At 39.7% G+C, this 14,967-nt stretch overlaps 1 protein-coding gene across 5 annotated transcripts in view; it reads left to right on the forward strand.

Moving 5' to 3' along the window:
* The window catches only part of LOC135945515 (agrin-like), a 106,746-nt gene that overhangs the window by 66,260 nt on the left and 25,519 nt on the right, over nucleotides 1-14,967 (forward strand). For all 5 annotated transcript variants that reach the window (XM_065493255.1, XM_065493256.1, XM_065493258.1 and 2 more), the window contains exon 5: nucleotides 14,418-14,654. In XM_065493255.1, the coding sequence (XP_065349327.1) occupies nucleotides 14,418-14,654 (237 nt within the window). The remainder of the gene's footprint in view (nucleotides 1-14,417; nucleotides 14,655-14,967) is intronic.

Below are 14,967 nucleotides of genomic sequence, written 5' to 3' on the forward strand. Positions count from 1 at the left end.
TACGATATTTCATTTTTTAAAGATTTGTGTAGCTTCAAAAGAACAGGTGTTTCAAACCAAATTTGGTCTTAGATTAAATTTACAAGATTAAATCATTGTGGTAAACTTCCTGAAAATATTATGAAAAGAAGAAAGTTATAAAATGAAGAAACTTCTATTCTTACTGTGAATTAAGCATAGGTAGGGAAATTAAAACAGCAGCGGACTTTGGTTTCTTTGAAACAGGAAAGTTCATAATTTAAAGGTCATTATAATAATGACATTCAGCGAGAAATTAATTACAAGACAGCTTGAAGCACCTCTTTCGTTGTTGTTGCGCTATTTAACACCAAAGTTTCCCTCCTTTTGTGACCCTTTTTGCAAATTTAATTTGCCCTCCGCGCGCATTAATATCAGCAGCGAATTCCGCTCGGCAACAAAGTTGGCGTAAAATAGAACTCGCGGACAAATAAATTAAAGCTGCAAAAGCGGCGGATCGTGCCGGAAAATAGGAGAACTTCTTTCTTTCTCTCTCTTGCAGCGTGTGTGTGAGTCGGAGCGGCCGGAAAAGTGCTTGGAGAAGAAGGGATCTTCTGCTGAAAGAGCAATTTCCTTTTCCGCCCGAGTCAAAAGACCACACGATCCGCTATTTTTTAAAAGCACACGACCGGCCCTAATTAAGAAAGAGTGAAGCTGATTGGGCAGAAATGCGCTAAAGGGTCAAAAGGAACTTTGTGCGAGGTGACTGGACTCGTTGTTACAGAAGACAATGGGAATAAAATAAAGAGTTTTCACATTGCTACATTTATTTGTTACACAATGTTGTGTTAATCATAAAGAATAAATGTTTTCGATATAGTATTTTTCTTATTTTTATTTCAAAATATTTCGAGTTTGTAAAGTGTGAAAACGGAAACGATTGTCGGCATTTAATTGTGGAAATTTCTCCCCATTAATTTACTTCCAACTTAAAATTTTTAATTCAATAATCAGTTTTAATTAAAAAATGGAGAACAAATTACACCATTAGGGAACCCTTATTTATGTTTTAAATTCAAAACCAAAGTAGGGTAATTTTTAACATTTTCAAGTTTTGAATTTTATTAAATTTAAAAATCATTAAAATTTTAAGATTCTTCATATAATTTCGTATTTATTTTATTAAAAAATATGGAAAAACGTCTTCCAGTTTGTTGCAATTAAATTCTAAGAGCATTAATGATTAAATTTAAATTTTCCTCGCTTTTGTTCCTGAGTCCTTGAATGGTTTCAATGCCAAGTGCCAAGTGATTTAATTCCCACACCTACGACTTAAAATAATGAGTCCAAATATTCACAAAATTGGCAAAACTGTGAGAAATCTGAGCGTAAATAAACAGCAAAATCATCAAAGCAAATCTACTATCGAGTTCCCAAGTTTGAAAGGTATACTCGGCTTGTTCACTTTGCAAATTTTGCACCGAGCTGTCGGAGCAATAATTCCGTTCTGGTGCACGGCATGAAAAATGAGGCCACCCGGTGATATTTTTTAAAAAGCATGTTCCCGACGCAAGTCGGCGGTGCAAAAAGATGCAGGCAAGCATGGTGGAGGCGGCCGGCCTGTTTAAAAACAAGCACGGAGCAATTTTTCTTCATCGCATGTCAAGACGTGAACTGCAAAAGACGTGACGCCGGCCTGGACCCCGTCGTTTTTGCCAAAGACCTTTGGCAAAAAAACTGCTCCCGACGCCACACACGTGAGGCGAAAGTAGTGCAATTAATTCTTCGCTCAGACCTGCCAGAGTAATGAATTAGTCTCCGGCAAAAAAGTGAGACAATTCGGTAGACGCCTGGATTATTTTTGTCAGGGAAGGGACTACCTCCAGTGCCGCGATTTTTTTGCTGGATTCTTATCATAAATTGTTCTTACTGTCACCTAATAAGTAAGAAAAAAATTATATCAATCTGAAGTTGATTCTTTTTTTAAATTTAAGTAAAATAAATACATCAAAGAGAAAGAAATCTTTCTTTCCATCGCTTTTTGGCTTGGAAAATAAAATAAAATTTAATTTTTCATTAGTTTTTTGTCTTTAAAAAGAAGCTTCTGACCACTACTTTTTTATTTGAGTTACAATTAATTTCCTCTACTCATTCTTGGCTTTTCGTGCAAAAAGTTAGTTTGTCAAACGTAAAGCTTTATTCCACGAGATGGAGATGCGAAAAGTATTTACGAAAAAGTTTTATAACGAGAGGCGAGTGCTTGTTGTTTCCTAATGCGACCGATTCTAGTTCCAGGGCTTTTCGTGTCGTTCGCGGGTCGTTTGATTCATTACCCTGGCAGTGTTTTTCAATTTAAAAGTTTTGGTTCGCTCTCTTTCTGTGAGCGCTCGGCAGCAGCGGCAGCAAACTTCTTTCTTCCGTGCCTAATAATAAATTGCCAGCGTCCCGGTTTAAGAAAAGTTTGGCATTCCTGCGGAGGAAAACAATGCTCGAGCACTTTTCTTTCGCACCGAGAGTCAGCCCAAGTCGATTCGCCGGCACTTTAATTAACGCCGACGTCGGATTTTTCTCGCTCGCTCCCACAGCGGGCCGAGAGAGCAGGAAAGTGCTTCGCGGCGGTGTCGCGGCTGATTTATATATACATTTTCCGCAATCGCGTAAATGAGCCTCTCGGTTAATCTTGCTTATCCCCGCTAGGCCGCAGAGCGGCGATATTAACGCCGTATTGATTTGTGAGCTTCGCCAGCTGGAAAACACTAATCTGTAATCTGCTTAAAATGAGATTTGTGAGCTGCGCCATCAAGAAGGTTCGTTTTTCATCGTGCCGTTTAAAGCTGGAAAGCTGCACGTTTGGTGAAACATTCATCAGTTGTTTTCCGACTTTCACTTTCATTTCTTTATCAAGTGTTTTCTGATTAAACTTATTAATGTATTTGACTATCAGAACGTGCGATAAAGACATTATTTGATTATTAATTTTTAAAAATACGATCAATTGTAGCAGATATAAAAAAAATTGAATAAATATACCTCTAGATCAGTTTCTTTCATTATTTTTAGTTGGATAGTTCGCTAGAAATACATCGCGTGTAGGTAATGACTAGTATATATCAGCAAGCGGAAATTAGTGGGAATTTTTCATTTCAATTCTTTCTTTCACGAAAAAAAAACGTGAGAAATATATGGGTATCGTTTTGTTTCTCTGACTACTACGACAGGTTTATTGCTATGTAAAATTACTTGAAGTTAACATGTTTTTCTGTCGATTGTATAAATATGTTAAACCATTAAAATAATAAATGTTTTTGAACGATTTCAGCTTATTAAAATGAAATTGACAGTAAAAAACAGCAACCGTTAAAAAATCAATCTTCTATCTACATTTTCAAATAAGAAAATAAGATGGGCTGTGTGAAGTGTGAAAAACACTAGCAAAAGTGGAATTTAGATTGACAAAGAATGTGAAACAAAGGCGAAGTCAAAGTTTTAATATTATGGAAAGGTCCGTATTATCAAATAAAACAAATAATCTTGTTTAGGAGTTGATTGATTTTCCGGCATCAATTATCAAAGTAGGAATATTGACTTTAGCTCAATGCAGCCCGTATTATTGAGCGGCAAACATTTTACAGATAAAATAATAAATGTATTTTTAACTGACAGTTTCAAATAATCACTGGTTAAATTTTTTTGACAGTTAAAATCATAAGAGATTTCACAGATTGTTAAAACTTTTAACTTAATTAGCATTAATTATGTGGCATCAGAACGACTTGAACTCTCTCATAGGTTAAACTCAGAGAACAAAGGTAAATGCCTATTCAAACTTCTTGAAGTAAATCACGTACATATAGTTGCAGAAATTTCTGACAAGTAGTGTGATGTTTTGATTCGATCCTTTGAACAAGGCAAATTGCGCTGAATATATGTCGCGCATGTCACAGCTGCATAACATTATGCAACTTCTGCATCCGTGATGTCCTTTCAAGTGAGCGCAATTGCGCTTCTTTGAATACTATGACTGGCTATGCAATTCTGTCGCCGGGAGCAGCTCATCAGAGCACACATCTCGGTACAACTTTGCACAACAGCGAGCGAGTGCGATTGACAAGCAAGGCGCGAGAACTCGCGAGCAAAAGTTTCACGAAAATTTTCCGTGCCAAACACACTGAATAAGCGGCGCTTAATGAAAAATAAAAACTCGCGCTCGCTGCTCCGAGGGAAAAATAAGAAAAGTTCGCCCCTTCAGAAATTGTATGTGCTCTCCGCTCATTTTTATTTGTAAAGAGGCGTAACTCGCGAGACGAAATGTGTAAGAGAGTGAAGAAGTGCTGATTTCAAGGTTGCACCTTTTGGTTTCGTTCAACGAAGCGGGCGAGAGTGAAAAAGAGCAGTTTGAGCGAAACTTTCTCCCCAACATGCGAACAATTTATATATGTAGTTAGTTGCAAAGAGACGACGTGCCCGCAGAAAAATAAAAAGCGGACGTTGCTGCGTTTGCTCGCTAAAAGCAGCAATTTTCACGGCCGAAAATTAAATTACCGTTTTTTGGCGCTCCCCCTCTGAGAGTTTTCCCGTGTTTCTGCTAGACGCTCAACATTATTTATGTCCACCTTTCAGTGACTTAATTTTGCAATGAAATGTTGATCAAAGTAAAAAGTCAAACTATTCAGAATTTTTGAAAATATAAATAGTAATAAAATTTATTGGATGTTTTTTTTGTCATCGCATTTATTTGTCCAGATCTCATTTCATTCAGTAGAAATGCATTCCCCGGAATGGTCACAATTTTATTTTCAACGATTTTAATAGCTGATTTTTTGGCTCACGGTGTTTCTTTCTTGGAACAAAGCTGCATGAAGCACGTTTAATAAGAAACCACCATTAAATATTAAAGTATTTCAATCGTGTCATAAAATTGATCAAATTTGAAACATAAACAAAAAACAGATGAGTCATTTTCTGCCAAAATTGGATCGTGAATCTTGAAATGACTTTCTTTAAAATACACCAGGACATGTATTACCACAATCATTTGTGATTTGAACAGAACTGTCCTGAAATGACTGATGCTAAACAAATTTCTTAAATTTATGTTTGCAAATTGTCCTTCCTCTCGCATTATTCGCAACAAGCAAGTTGTTACTGCTTCGCAAAGTGAAAGGTGCCAACTTTTTCCACTTTCGCTGAGCATGTGTCGTGGCGAGAAAAAAGCCGCTAAGAGAGCCAGGGAGTGGCTTGGAAGAAGATTGAGGGGCAGGTGTGTATCGCAGGCGCAAGAAGCTTTTCCGAATCGAGTGCCAGGTCTTTAAGTCGGTCCAAATTATTATTTCACACAAGAGAGTGCGTGTCCCTCTCATTTGGGCCAGCTTTGAGAACTTCACCGCGCGCACCTGCTGCTTTTTTCCGGCAGCCTTTTCCCTCTTATCGCCCGCCGCCGGCCGATATAAATCAAAAACTTGGCCGCGAGACGCTAATTTCTACGCGCGCGTTTGACACCTGCGAGAGCGGGGAAAAAGGAAAAAGGCCACTGGATTCCGGCTGTCGCATTTCATCCGTGTGATTTATTGTTTTTTTAAACTCCCATAACCTAGCCGAGTTTTTCACACACAGCCTTTTTATTGAAAGCTGGCACAAAGAGCCAGTGGAACACAAAAGTTTTCCATCGATCAACTCTGCTTCAAGTTTTCCCTCCTTGCCACAACAATAAATTATTGCTCTCCATTTACTCAGCTTGGCACACACAAAAGCAAGAGATCAATCGACTTTAATGCATTATTAACAATGGTTGGAAAATGTGTACCTTTTTTAATTGCTTTTCTTTTTAGATTAGAATTTCAGATTGATTAATTCATTTAATCTGACTGATATTATCCCAAATTAAGAAATTCTGGAATGGTGAATCAAAATTTTACTCTATTTATCTAAATAATTAAATTTAGATTGGCAATCAAATTCATAGACACTAACTTTTTTGTTTAAGGATAAATTATCTTCGGCTTTTAGGGCCGCTAAAATCAGTCCTTAGTTTGTTGGCAAAAATACCAAAATGACTAAAATTGGAAACATACCTTTTTGCAGGCAGACAAATGTTGAATAGACACGATTTTGTCAGGATTTACAGGATTAAATGTGTTAATAATTGATGTTTACGAATGAGAACTGACTGAAAATATTTTGATAAATGATTTAACGCCCTCCACTAACAAAAACAATCAAACTTTCTCTCATACCATGAAATTTAATGCAATGTAAACGTTAATCTCTATTTTAAACGTTAAATATTTGATTTCATTCACAATTCTAACTCGCAATAAAACAATGTTTATATCGAAAAATCTATAATTTTATTTTTTGCATTTACCTCGAAAGATCAGAAATTGAACGCATCTTTTTACTAAGTTTAATTAAAAAGGATTTATTCAAAGATTAATTCGCAGTAATTTAGCGTGTGCGAAGCTGGATTTTGTGTGCTGCTGTGTAAGATTTGCCAAGTCCATAAAATTTTTGCAGTGAAACTTCACTGAAATTGCCCTTTAAATCAGCTCAGGAAACAAGAATCCACTCTGGTTGTTCCATAGAGGTTCCTTGTCTCTCTGAGATTGAAAGTCAGAAATAATCCCAGCTGGCACTCTGCCATTAAACCCGACAAGGTTTCATTTGTTTATTTGCAGGAAAATGCTAATCCTTGTGTATAATACGGTGCTCAATTCGCATAAGGCAATTTCGAGATAAGATTCCCAAAGCGTAGGCGCTCACACACACATCCGTTTAACACCTCCTCTGCGAATACCGCACCGGCAGTTAATTATCAGCAGAGAAGGCGAAACCGCAGAGTGGATAAAAAGCGTGCAAAAGTGGTGCGGGGCGGTGCGAAATTAGCCTGCTTGCTGCGAGATACAAACGCGGAATGCAGGCCGGGACTGACGTGAGAGTGACATGATGATTGACGCGTGCGGAATTTGCGGCTCGAATTCCAACTTGTCTGCTGCCACTCGTCACACTTTCCAATTAATAAACTTGCACGTAGGGTGGGGATGGCCAATCATATACCAGCCTCCCAGTTTCCGATACAAAAAATTCGTTATCTCGCTCTAAAAAAATGAACGAACTAATTTTTATTTTCACTATTCAAACTAACATTTATTTAGCAGGCTCATTTCCAATTTGCATAAATTGTGTCTGAGGTAATTTAAATTGCATATCTAAATTAGTTTTCTATTTACCGGTAAAATGTATATTTATTGTCATACGAAAGGAAAATTTGTAACTATTAATTTAAACTTGATACAATTATAATCACTGCAACATGAATAAAAAGTGAAAATTTAATATATTTCTTTAGAACCTTTGCAAACGGTACTAGGAAAATGTCATCTTTTGATAAACCTTTTCCACTCTATCAAATATTAAACGTATAATTTGCCTTTATATAGGCTTCAAACTTGAGCACAATTTGTTTTTAATTAAGGTCATCACACAAATTGCTCTGTGACTGAGTGGAAAATAGAGTAGCATCTGTATACGACATTATTTGCCAAACAAATACAAATTTCCGCTCTCGAGGAGGGCTGAAAATTGAGCTGTTATGCAATTTGCGATCGACAGGCGTAATGTTTACAGCGATATTTATCGACTAGAGATTTTCTCACGGATATGGCAGAAAGAGGCGGCCTCCACTTCAACCCCCAAGGGCAATGGGGTGTGTTTTTGACTTGAGAGAGAGACGCGTGGTAATACAAGATTAACTAAGATTGACTCTCTCTCTCTCTCTTCTCTCTCTCTCTCTCTCTCTCTCTCTCTCTCTCTCTCTCTCTCTCTCTCTCTCTCTCTCTCTCTCTCTCTCTCTCTCTCTCTCGCACTTTGGATCGATTGGGCTTGACCTGGAACTTCTCGTTCTCGCGCTCTTTTCGTCAGCCATCCGTTGGTTCTCCTCGTTACTCGCAACTGGCTCTCGCTTTTCTTATTTTCGCCGTCATCAATCAACACACAAAAGGCCATGGAGCTCCTTCAAAATACATAACGTTCGTTTCTTCCTTGCGCCATCAGGCATTAATTCATCGATAGCCGCCGCCGATTGATCGACCCAATAAAACATTGAGTGCGCCTCTAGACGGCTGTGCCCATTTCGAAATTGCGTCGGGGTGAAGTGAAACCCTTTCAGAAACTTCCATTTGCCGTTCCAATCGAATATAAGTTTTGCAACGATTGTAATTGCTTGCTGTGACTGCAATGTTTGGAATGACAAAATAATTGCATGTGACGTCTGCCAATTACTTCAGGAGACTCACAAAGGCAAACAGACTTTTCACTATTTATAGAAATGAGAGTTGATTTTTTTATGAATGCAATTTACAAATCTTGCAAAGAATTTAAAATTTAATTTAAAAAAAAAACAGCTAATAGTGGAATATAAAGATGACTGCGATCTAAAATCGTTTAAAATTAACTCCTGAAAAACTCGTTCACCAAAACGACCAAAAAATTCAGCAGTCAATCGTTTTCAACAGCTGATGAAGCAAAATCATCGTTGATTTTATTTTACGAGATTAGCACTGCGTATAAGGCTTCAGGAATTGAAACGGCTGGTACGTAGTATGAATATTCTTCTTTCTATGATATATGGATATCAAGTTTGGCCATTGTTAATTTCTATGCCAATTAAAATAATTAGATTTCATTCAGGGTTGGAAATTTCAGACGGTCGACATTCTGATACACTTCTGAAGGCACCAATAGACGCATTTGAAGACTGCTGAAACACACTCAAACAGGTTTAAATTGCTTCTGAATTCAGAATCCATCTGAACAATTAAAAACGTTTGGTATGGCATGAGTTGTCATTACAATTTTAGTTGGTTACCTCCACTATAAATTTGTAGTTCGTTAACTTCACAAAATTTTATCCAGAACTGAAGACCCAAACCAAGCAAGGTTCGTCTTTATTTATAACCTACCTTAAAACACTTTAAAAGAAGATGCCATTAAAAATTGGTATTCAAACCATCTAAAAACACGGCTTAACAGAGCATAAATCTGACTAAAATATTCGTCTGAAATTCCTATTCATATCCGAAAAATGTCTGATATTTATTTTGATTGGATTTCTATAAAAAAAAATAATAATAACCCTTGATCTCTTCAATTCTAGATTCATAAAACCAAACTACAAAGAGCCTGGTTTAATTTATTGCCAAATACAAAGAGATAGTTTGCGTTTTGAGTGAAACCACGTTGCTTTGATAAAGGATGATATGCAATCATTTCCTATGGTTTCGAGTCATTTTTTCTACGGCCTAAAAAGAGGCCTTTTCTGATTAAGCGTTTGCCTGTAACATCGATCGCGCGCGTACTTTGCTTTTAACGAGAGACGGATTGAACTGCGGCGTTTACGTAAAACCCACGGCAGCCATGTGCTCGCAGACAAAGGAAATTCGGCCGATGTTTCCGCAGAACGTAACTCAGAGAGGCTTTCGGCGCTGATCAAAGCGAGGCGGCTGTTATTGACAGCGCAAATCGCAAAAAGCGAGCAGAGCATTCAGCCGGATCAAGAGTGCGCGCATCCTTACATCCCTACACGGGAGAGATCCGTGTTACCGATTATTATACGCGGCGAGAGCTACTCTCGGGTTCGAATTAATGAAACTTTGTGACGTGCTGTCTCATTTATACTCTCCGCTTTCGCACCCTGCGTCAAATTTTCTCAATGGATCAGGGAAATTACGCGTGAGAGCGAGAGAGACGGACGGTCTCCGTGTAATATGGAAATCGGATCGATATGCCAATACACTTCACGCCCGCCGTACTCAATGACTCGGCCCTTTCGAGCAAAATGCTCCATTTTCCACTTCCAATGAGCGATGTTATTAGTCTTTTTAAAAGCATACAGTCCCTTTTTTCTTCCCCCTTTTTTACTAGAGTCTGCATTTAATTTGTTCACATCTATTAAAGTTGAAACTGCTGATCCCGTTTGTAAATGTGAAAGTGCTAAAGAGATTATAGAGAAAATAATGTATACACATATAAACTCATACTATAGACAGCAGCTATTTCAGCAGTATTTTGCCAGCAAAACAAAATCAATGCCAATAAATTAACTGCAGAAGATTTTAAACACAGATTGTTGAAAACGATCGAATGCACTCAATGTCGCGCACAAATCAAAAAGAGAATGAGTAATGAGTCATATAATGCATAATTTCGCCCCTCATTCTCCCAGCGATAAAAACTTTCTGCTCTTACAAATTTCGCTAGCCTATTTTTTCTTTTATTTCATGGCTCTCCTCTAGTGTTTAAAAGAGTGAACGATTAAGTACTCTTTTTCTGAAATTAATGAACTTTCATGGAGCACTGCATCAATTACACTCTGCTTCTAAAGCGTCAAATCTGCTCGACGGATCAGGGAAATTGCGCGTGAGAGAAAGAGAGAAATCAGATCGATATGCCAATACAGCTTTTCACGCCCGCCTGCCCGCCCGCAGTACTCAATGACTCGGCCCTTTCAAGTAAAATGTTCCATTTCCCACTTTGACGGGCGATTCTGTAAGTTGCTTAAAAAGCAGGCTTTCTTCCGCAGACGCGCTCGCTGCTCGTCGGTTGGTTATTTCAGCCAAAAATGAGTGTGTTTGCTTGTGCGGAAAGAACTCGCGATCCATTTCCCTGAAGTGCCGCGCACAAGCAGAATTCTCCTAAACAAAAACACTCGTTGATCGCTCCCGGGAATTTGAAGATTTCAGCAAACACTGCTTTTCTCCGAGGAACCCCGCAGACTAAAATATTGGAACGTTTGCATGTTCTGACGAGTAAACTTCCTCAGAAAAGGATGTTGACGCTAAATGTTCAAACCTAAAATAGATTTAGATTTTATCCAAATAAAAATTTCATCATTTTAGAAAGACCCACGCCGAACAATGCGTGAGGATTTCTTGCAGCGTTAAAGCTGCCAAAATTTGCGCAGTTTAATTAATTAGAAGGGAACCTGCGTTGGAGGAAGAATGACGGCAGGAAAGACGTGTTTGAAAGCCTTATTAAAACTCAGAAGCGCGCGCACACATGCGCCGCCAAAGGGAGTGTGTAGTTCAAACTAAATGCAGTCGTAAATTTCGCAGCAGCTCCCTCGCTCATTACTCCGCAGGCGAGCTTTTAATTGTCGGCTCAATCAAACCATAAAATTGTATGCGCATGGGAGGCACCGAGGCTTCATTCCCGGCCGCAAGTTTGTTTGAAGTGTCAAAAGCGAGAGGAAGTGAAAATTCATAAAGTCAAAAGGCTTGTAAACGCTGTTGAATTATAATGGATAGGCTTTAGGTGCAAAGGGTTTTTTATTTGCTCCATATTAAAAAAGATCGAGTTTTTAAAAGACCTATTTTTTCACATTCTATAATTTTATTCAATTTTTTATTCAAAAAAGCTATCTCGTTTTTTCCGAAAAAAAAGCTGGTGCAGCAAATCTTTCTACAGAGAAAAGCGTCGGGAATTAAAAGAATAGTAATAAAGAGGCTTTTATTTTTTATCATTACCTGCCTTTGATATTTAGGACAGCGTGCAGGACAGCTTTTGTTTTATTATGAACGTAAGTGCAGGAGGAAAGAGAGAGTTCCGGACTCAAACAAAAGTCCTTTAGATTAAACTAATGGATATTTCTAATATCGGTGAAGTAAAGGGCAGGAAGAAAAATGGCTGCATTTCGTGCGGCGGTCTCTTGCGACACACTTTTTCGATCCTCGACGAAAAAGACGCAGAGACTCGGCCAGGAGAGAAGAGAGTGGGCGTAATAAAGGTGGTTTTGCGCGAACGAGACTTTTACGGCCTCTAAATTAAAAGTAATTGCCGAATTCCACGGCTGGCGCTCCATTTGCTGCTAATGAAAATACCCCTTTTGCGACAAGAAACACCTCCAATTAGGCCCGCTCCTTATTTCTTTGTTACGCCAGCAGCTGCGCGCGGAGGCAAGCAGAAAAGTAAGAGAGCTGAGCGCTGTCAGGCCGCAGAAATCCCGCTTTTTGTTCGCAGCTCGAGTCGCAAGGCGCGAGAAATGACGTGGATTTGTCGACGTCTAAACCTGATTACCGCTATTTTTTCTCTGTGGACAAAAACGAACGAACTCAAGCTCTTCTGCCAACAAGAAAATAAAATCCGAATAAATATAAAAGAATGCTGTTTTTGCGCACAAAATTGTTGAGACTTGATTTTCGCATTGAAGCATCAACAAAACAGTCATTTGGTGATTATTATTCCCCTAATAATGCTGGATTTGCGGGCGTAGTTAGGAAGTCCTTCAATGTTCCACTAAAGCTGAACAGAAAAATTGAGAAAACTTTTTTTACCTTTACATGAAATAGTCTCTAAGAAATGGAAAAGAGCTTACTCCTTCCCAGGTTGCCGTTTAAATTTGCGCGAAAATCAGCTCCAAAGTTTGCTGCTAATCGAGCAGCGAACAAACAGTCTCCCTATTTAAAATCAGGATTTATTTCCCTAGAAAATAATTTTTCGCAAACCGTAGGATAGAACGCAACGAGAGGAATCGAAAATTAGTGAAAAATATCATTGTCAAACCGTTTAATATGTCGAGAAATTAGACAAATTCTGAAAATTAACTGTTACATACTAGGTCCTGCTTTCGTTAATGCACATTGTAGAGATATGCATAACCTTTATGTAGCGAATATTAAACAGTCCTGTTTCCAATCCAGAGCGAATTAATGCAGGAATTGAAGAAATAAATTTTCTTCAGTAACTCTTACACTGCCGTGTCTAATAAGCGATTCTACATTTAGCTAAAAAGGAAAAAGTATATAGATCCGATACTATACACGGGAAGCGATTTTGTGGTACTATTGATAACAATCTTATTTCCTCCCCCGAAAAAAGAAAAATATATCTAGCATGATCTAGCTCATTTCCAGACCTTTTCATCAATATACAATCGTTCATTTTTGTTATATTAATGTGCCAGAAATGCCAGAAATCCCCTACATTTTCTTGCAGGTAGAAAAGAGACGAAAGTGACGTGAATTTGTCGCCGTCGTTGCTGCAGCTCAGATCTGATTAGCACAAGGACCCTCTCTCGCGCTTGGGAGCTCGACGCGTATCGGCCGAATTTATTTCTTTTTCGATACACACACACGCCCCCGGCGTCTCGGACAATATTTTTTCTACCCTCTTGATATATTTTCCCGGTGTTCGTTTCGACGGAAAAAGAGAGAAGACACAGCACGCTTCGTAGTTTCCCGTCAATTTTCCAAATTGCTTTGGGCCAGACGCCCGAGAGATCAGTAAAATCTGCTTCTTTTCCAAAGATCGCAGCCATTACTTGTGATTTTTATCTACTAAAGTTTTCTAAAGGAGAATATCTCTATTATGAACTCTTTTATTTCTGATATTTTTTTATTTTTTTTCTCAAGCAATGTCTTTTGCTTGAATTTTTACACCGATTATATATTCTTATCGTACAACAAATGCAAAATGTGGCGAGCCCTGTGGCGGGGTAGAGAAAAATTGGAAAGGAAAAATAGCGAACGCACACTCCCGGCAGAAATAAATGCTAACTTTCAACATGCAAGGTTCGACGGAGCAGAGCCGATAGAATTTCCTAATTGGGCCAGAATTTAATACCCTAAAGCGTCGAGTTGGAAAATTCCCGATGGACGCCCGTCGCACATATCGGAAGTACGAAAAAAGTAATAATTCCTCTGATGCGGCGGCGGTCAGGAACTGGGGATGTGTTAAATTGTCAAACTCAATAGTGGTTCAGATGAGATGTTTTTATTCTGCTGATTGATTTGTTTGTTTTTTACCAAAAGCAGTCATTTGTACAATGCAGGGGAGCTTCTTGTGTCCTGATTGGCTGATATCGCATAAGCATTGCAGCAGTAGGGAGAGAATGCAGCGACTTCCATGCTGTTAAAGAGAGGGCAGTAAAGTTGTCAGAATGATGAAGGTGGGGAAGTTGTGCATATGGCCGCTGCAAGAGAGAGGGGAGAGACGGAGAGGGAGATAGAGGAGGGGAGAGTTAAAAGGTCATCTCGCCCTTCCTAACCTGACAACTTTACTAGCCAATGAAATATTAGTGTAATGCAGGCTACTCGAACAACCAGGGTGCTCGTCTCCTGTCCCTTTCTTATTTAATATTAAATAAAAAATGTTTTAAATTCAAAACCTGAATAAATCCATGAATTATATTTTTCAAGGATAAGGACCGTTTTTCACATCCCCACGAGCGCAATAAATCGCGCGGGTAGTGAGCACCGGCCGACCTATACGTGTGTATCTGTTGAGTAGCGCGGCGGGGGCGGGAGGGGAAGGGAGGGATCGATGGCCGGGAGGGCGGCCGGGCGAGCCCGGTCGGCCCGCCGCACGGCACGGCCGCCGCAGAGCAGACAGCATGCGTTTGCTGGCGGCGATGGTCGCGGCGGCGGCGTTGTTACACGCGGCCTCCTCATGCTACGTCTTTCCCGCAGACACGCCGGACCCGTGCGGCCAGAAGCAGTGTCCGCCGGGCGCCAAGTGCGTGGTGAGCGCCGACGGCCGCTCGGCCAGCTGCGAGTGCCCCGACAAGTGCCCCTCGTACGGCGACCACGTCGGCTCGCGGCCCGTTTGCGGCTCCAACGGCGTCGACTACGCCAACCTGTGCCAGCTGCGCAGGGCCGCCTGCACCCGCGACGCCGACATCACCGTCCGCTACCACGGAAAGTGCGGTGAGTACACGTCTTTCTCATTCTTTGTTGTTGTTTTCGTCTACCGCCCGAAGGCACGCCTCCCCCACCCCTTGACCAACCCCCTGTCGCCTCCCCTCTCCCGCCACTCTACTTCTTCGGGTATCAACCCCTCGTGAAAACTTTTCGAGCTAATATATTTCTATTGTTAGGCGATGCAAATGCAATCGTCTCACGCAATCGTATGTGTCACAATTTGGGAGAGAAAAATCGCCCCTACTAGAATCAGTGATTTATTTATAGGGCTGTGAGTTTCAGTTCAGACCATATTTTGTTCATATTTCCTCACAATCTT

The sequence above is a fragment of the Cloeon dipterum genome, chromosome X (genome assembly GCF_949628265.1).
Source record: "Cloeon dipterum chromosome X, ieCloDipt1.1, whole genome shotgun sequence".
Classification (NCBI taxonomy): Eukaryota; Metazoa; Arthropoda; class Insecta; order Ephemeroptera; family Baetidae; genus Cloeon; species Cloeon dipterum.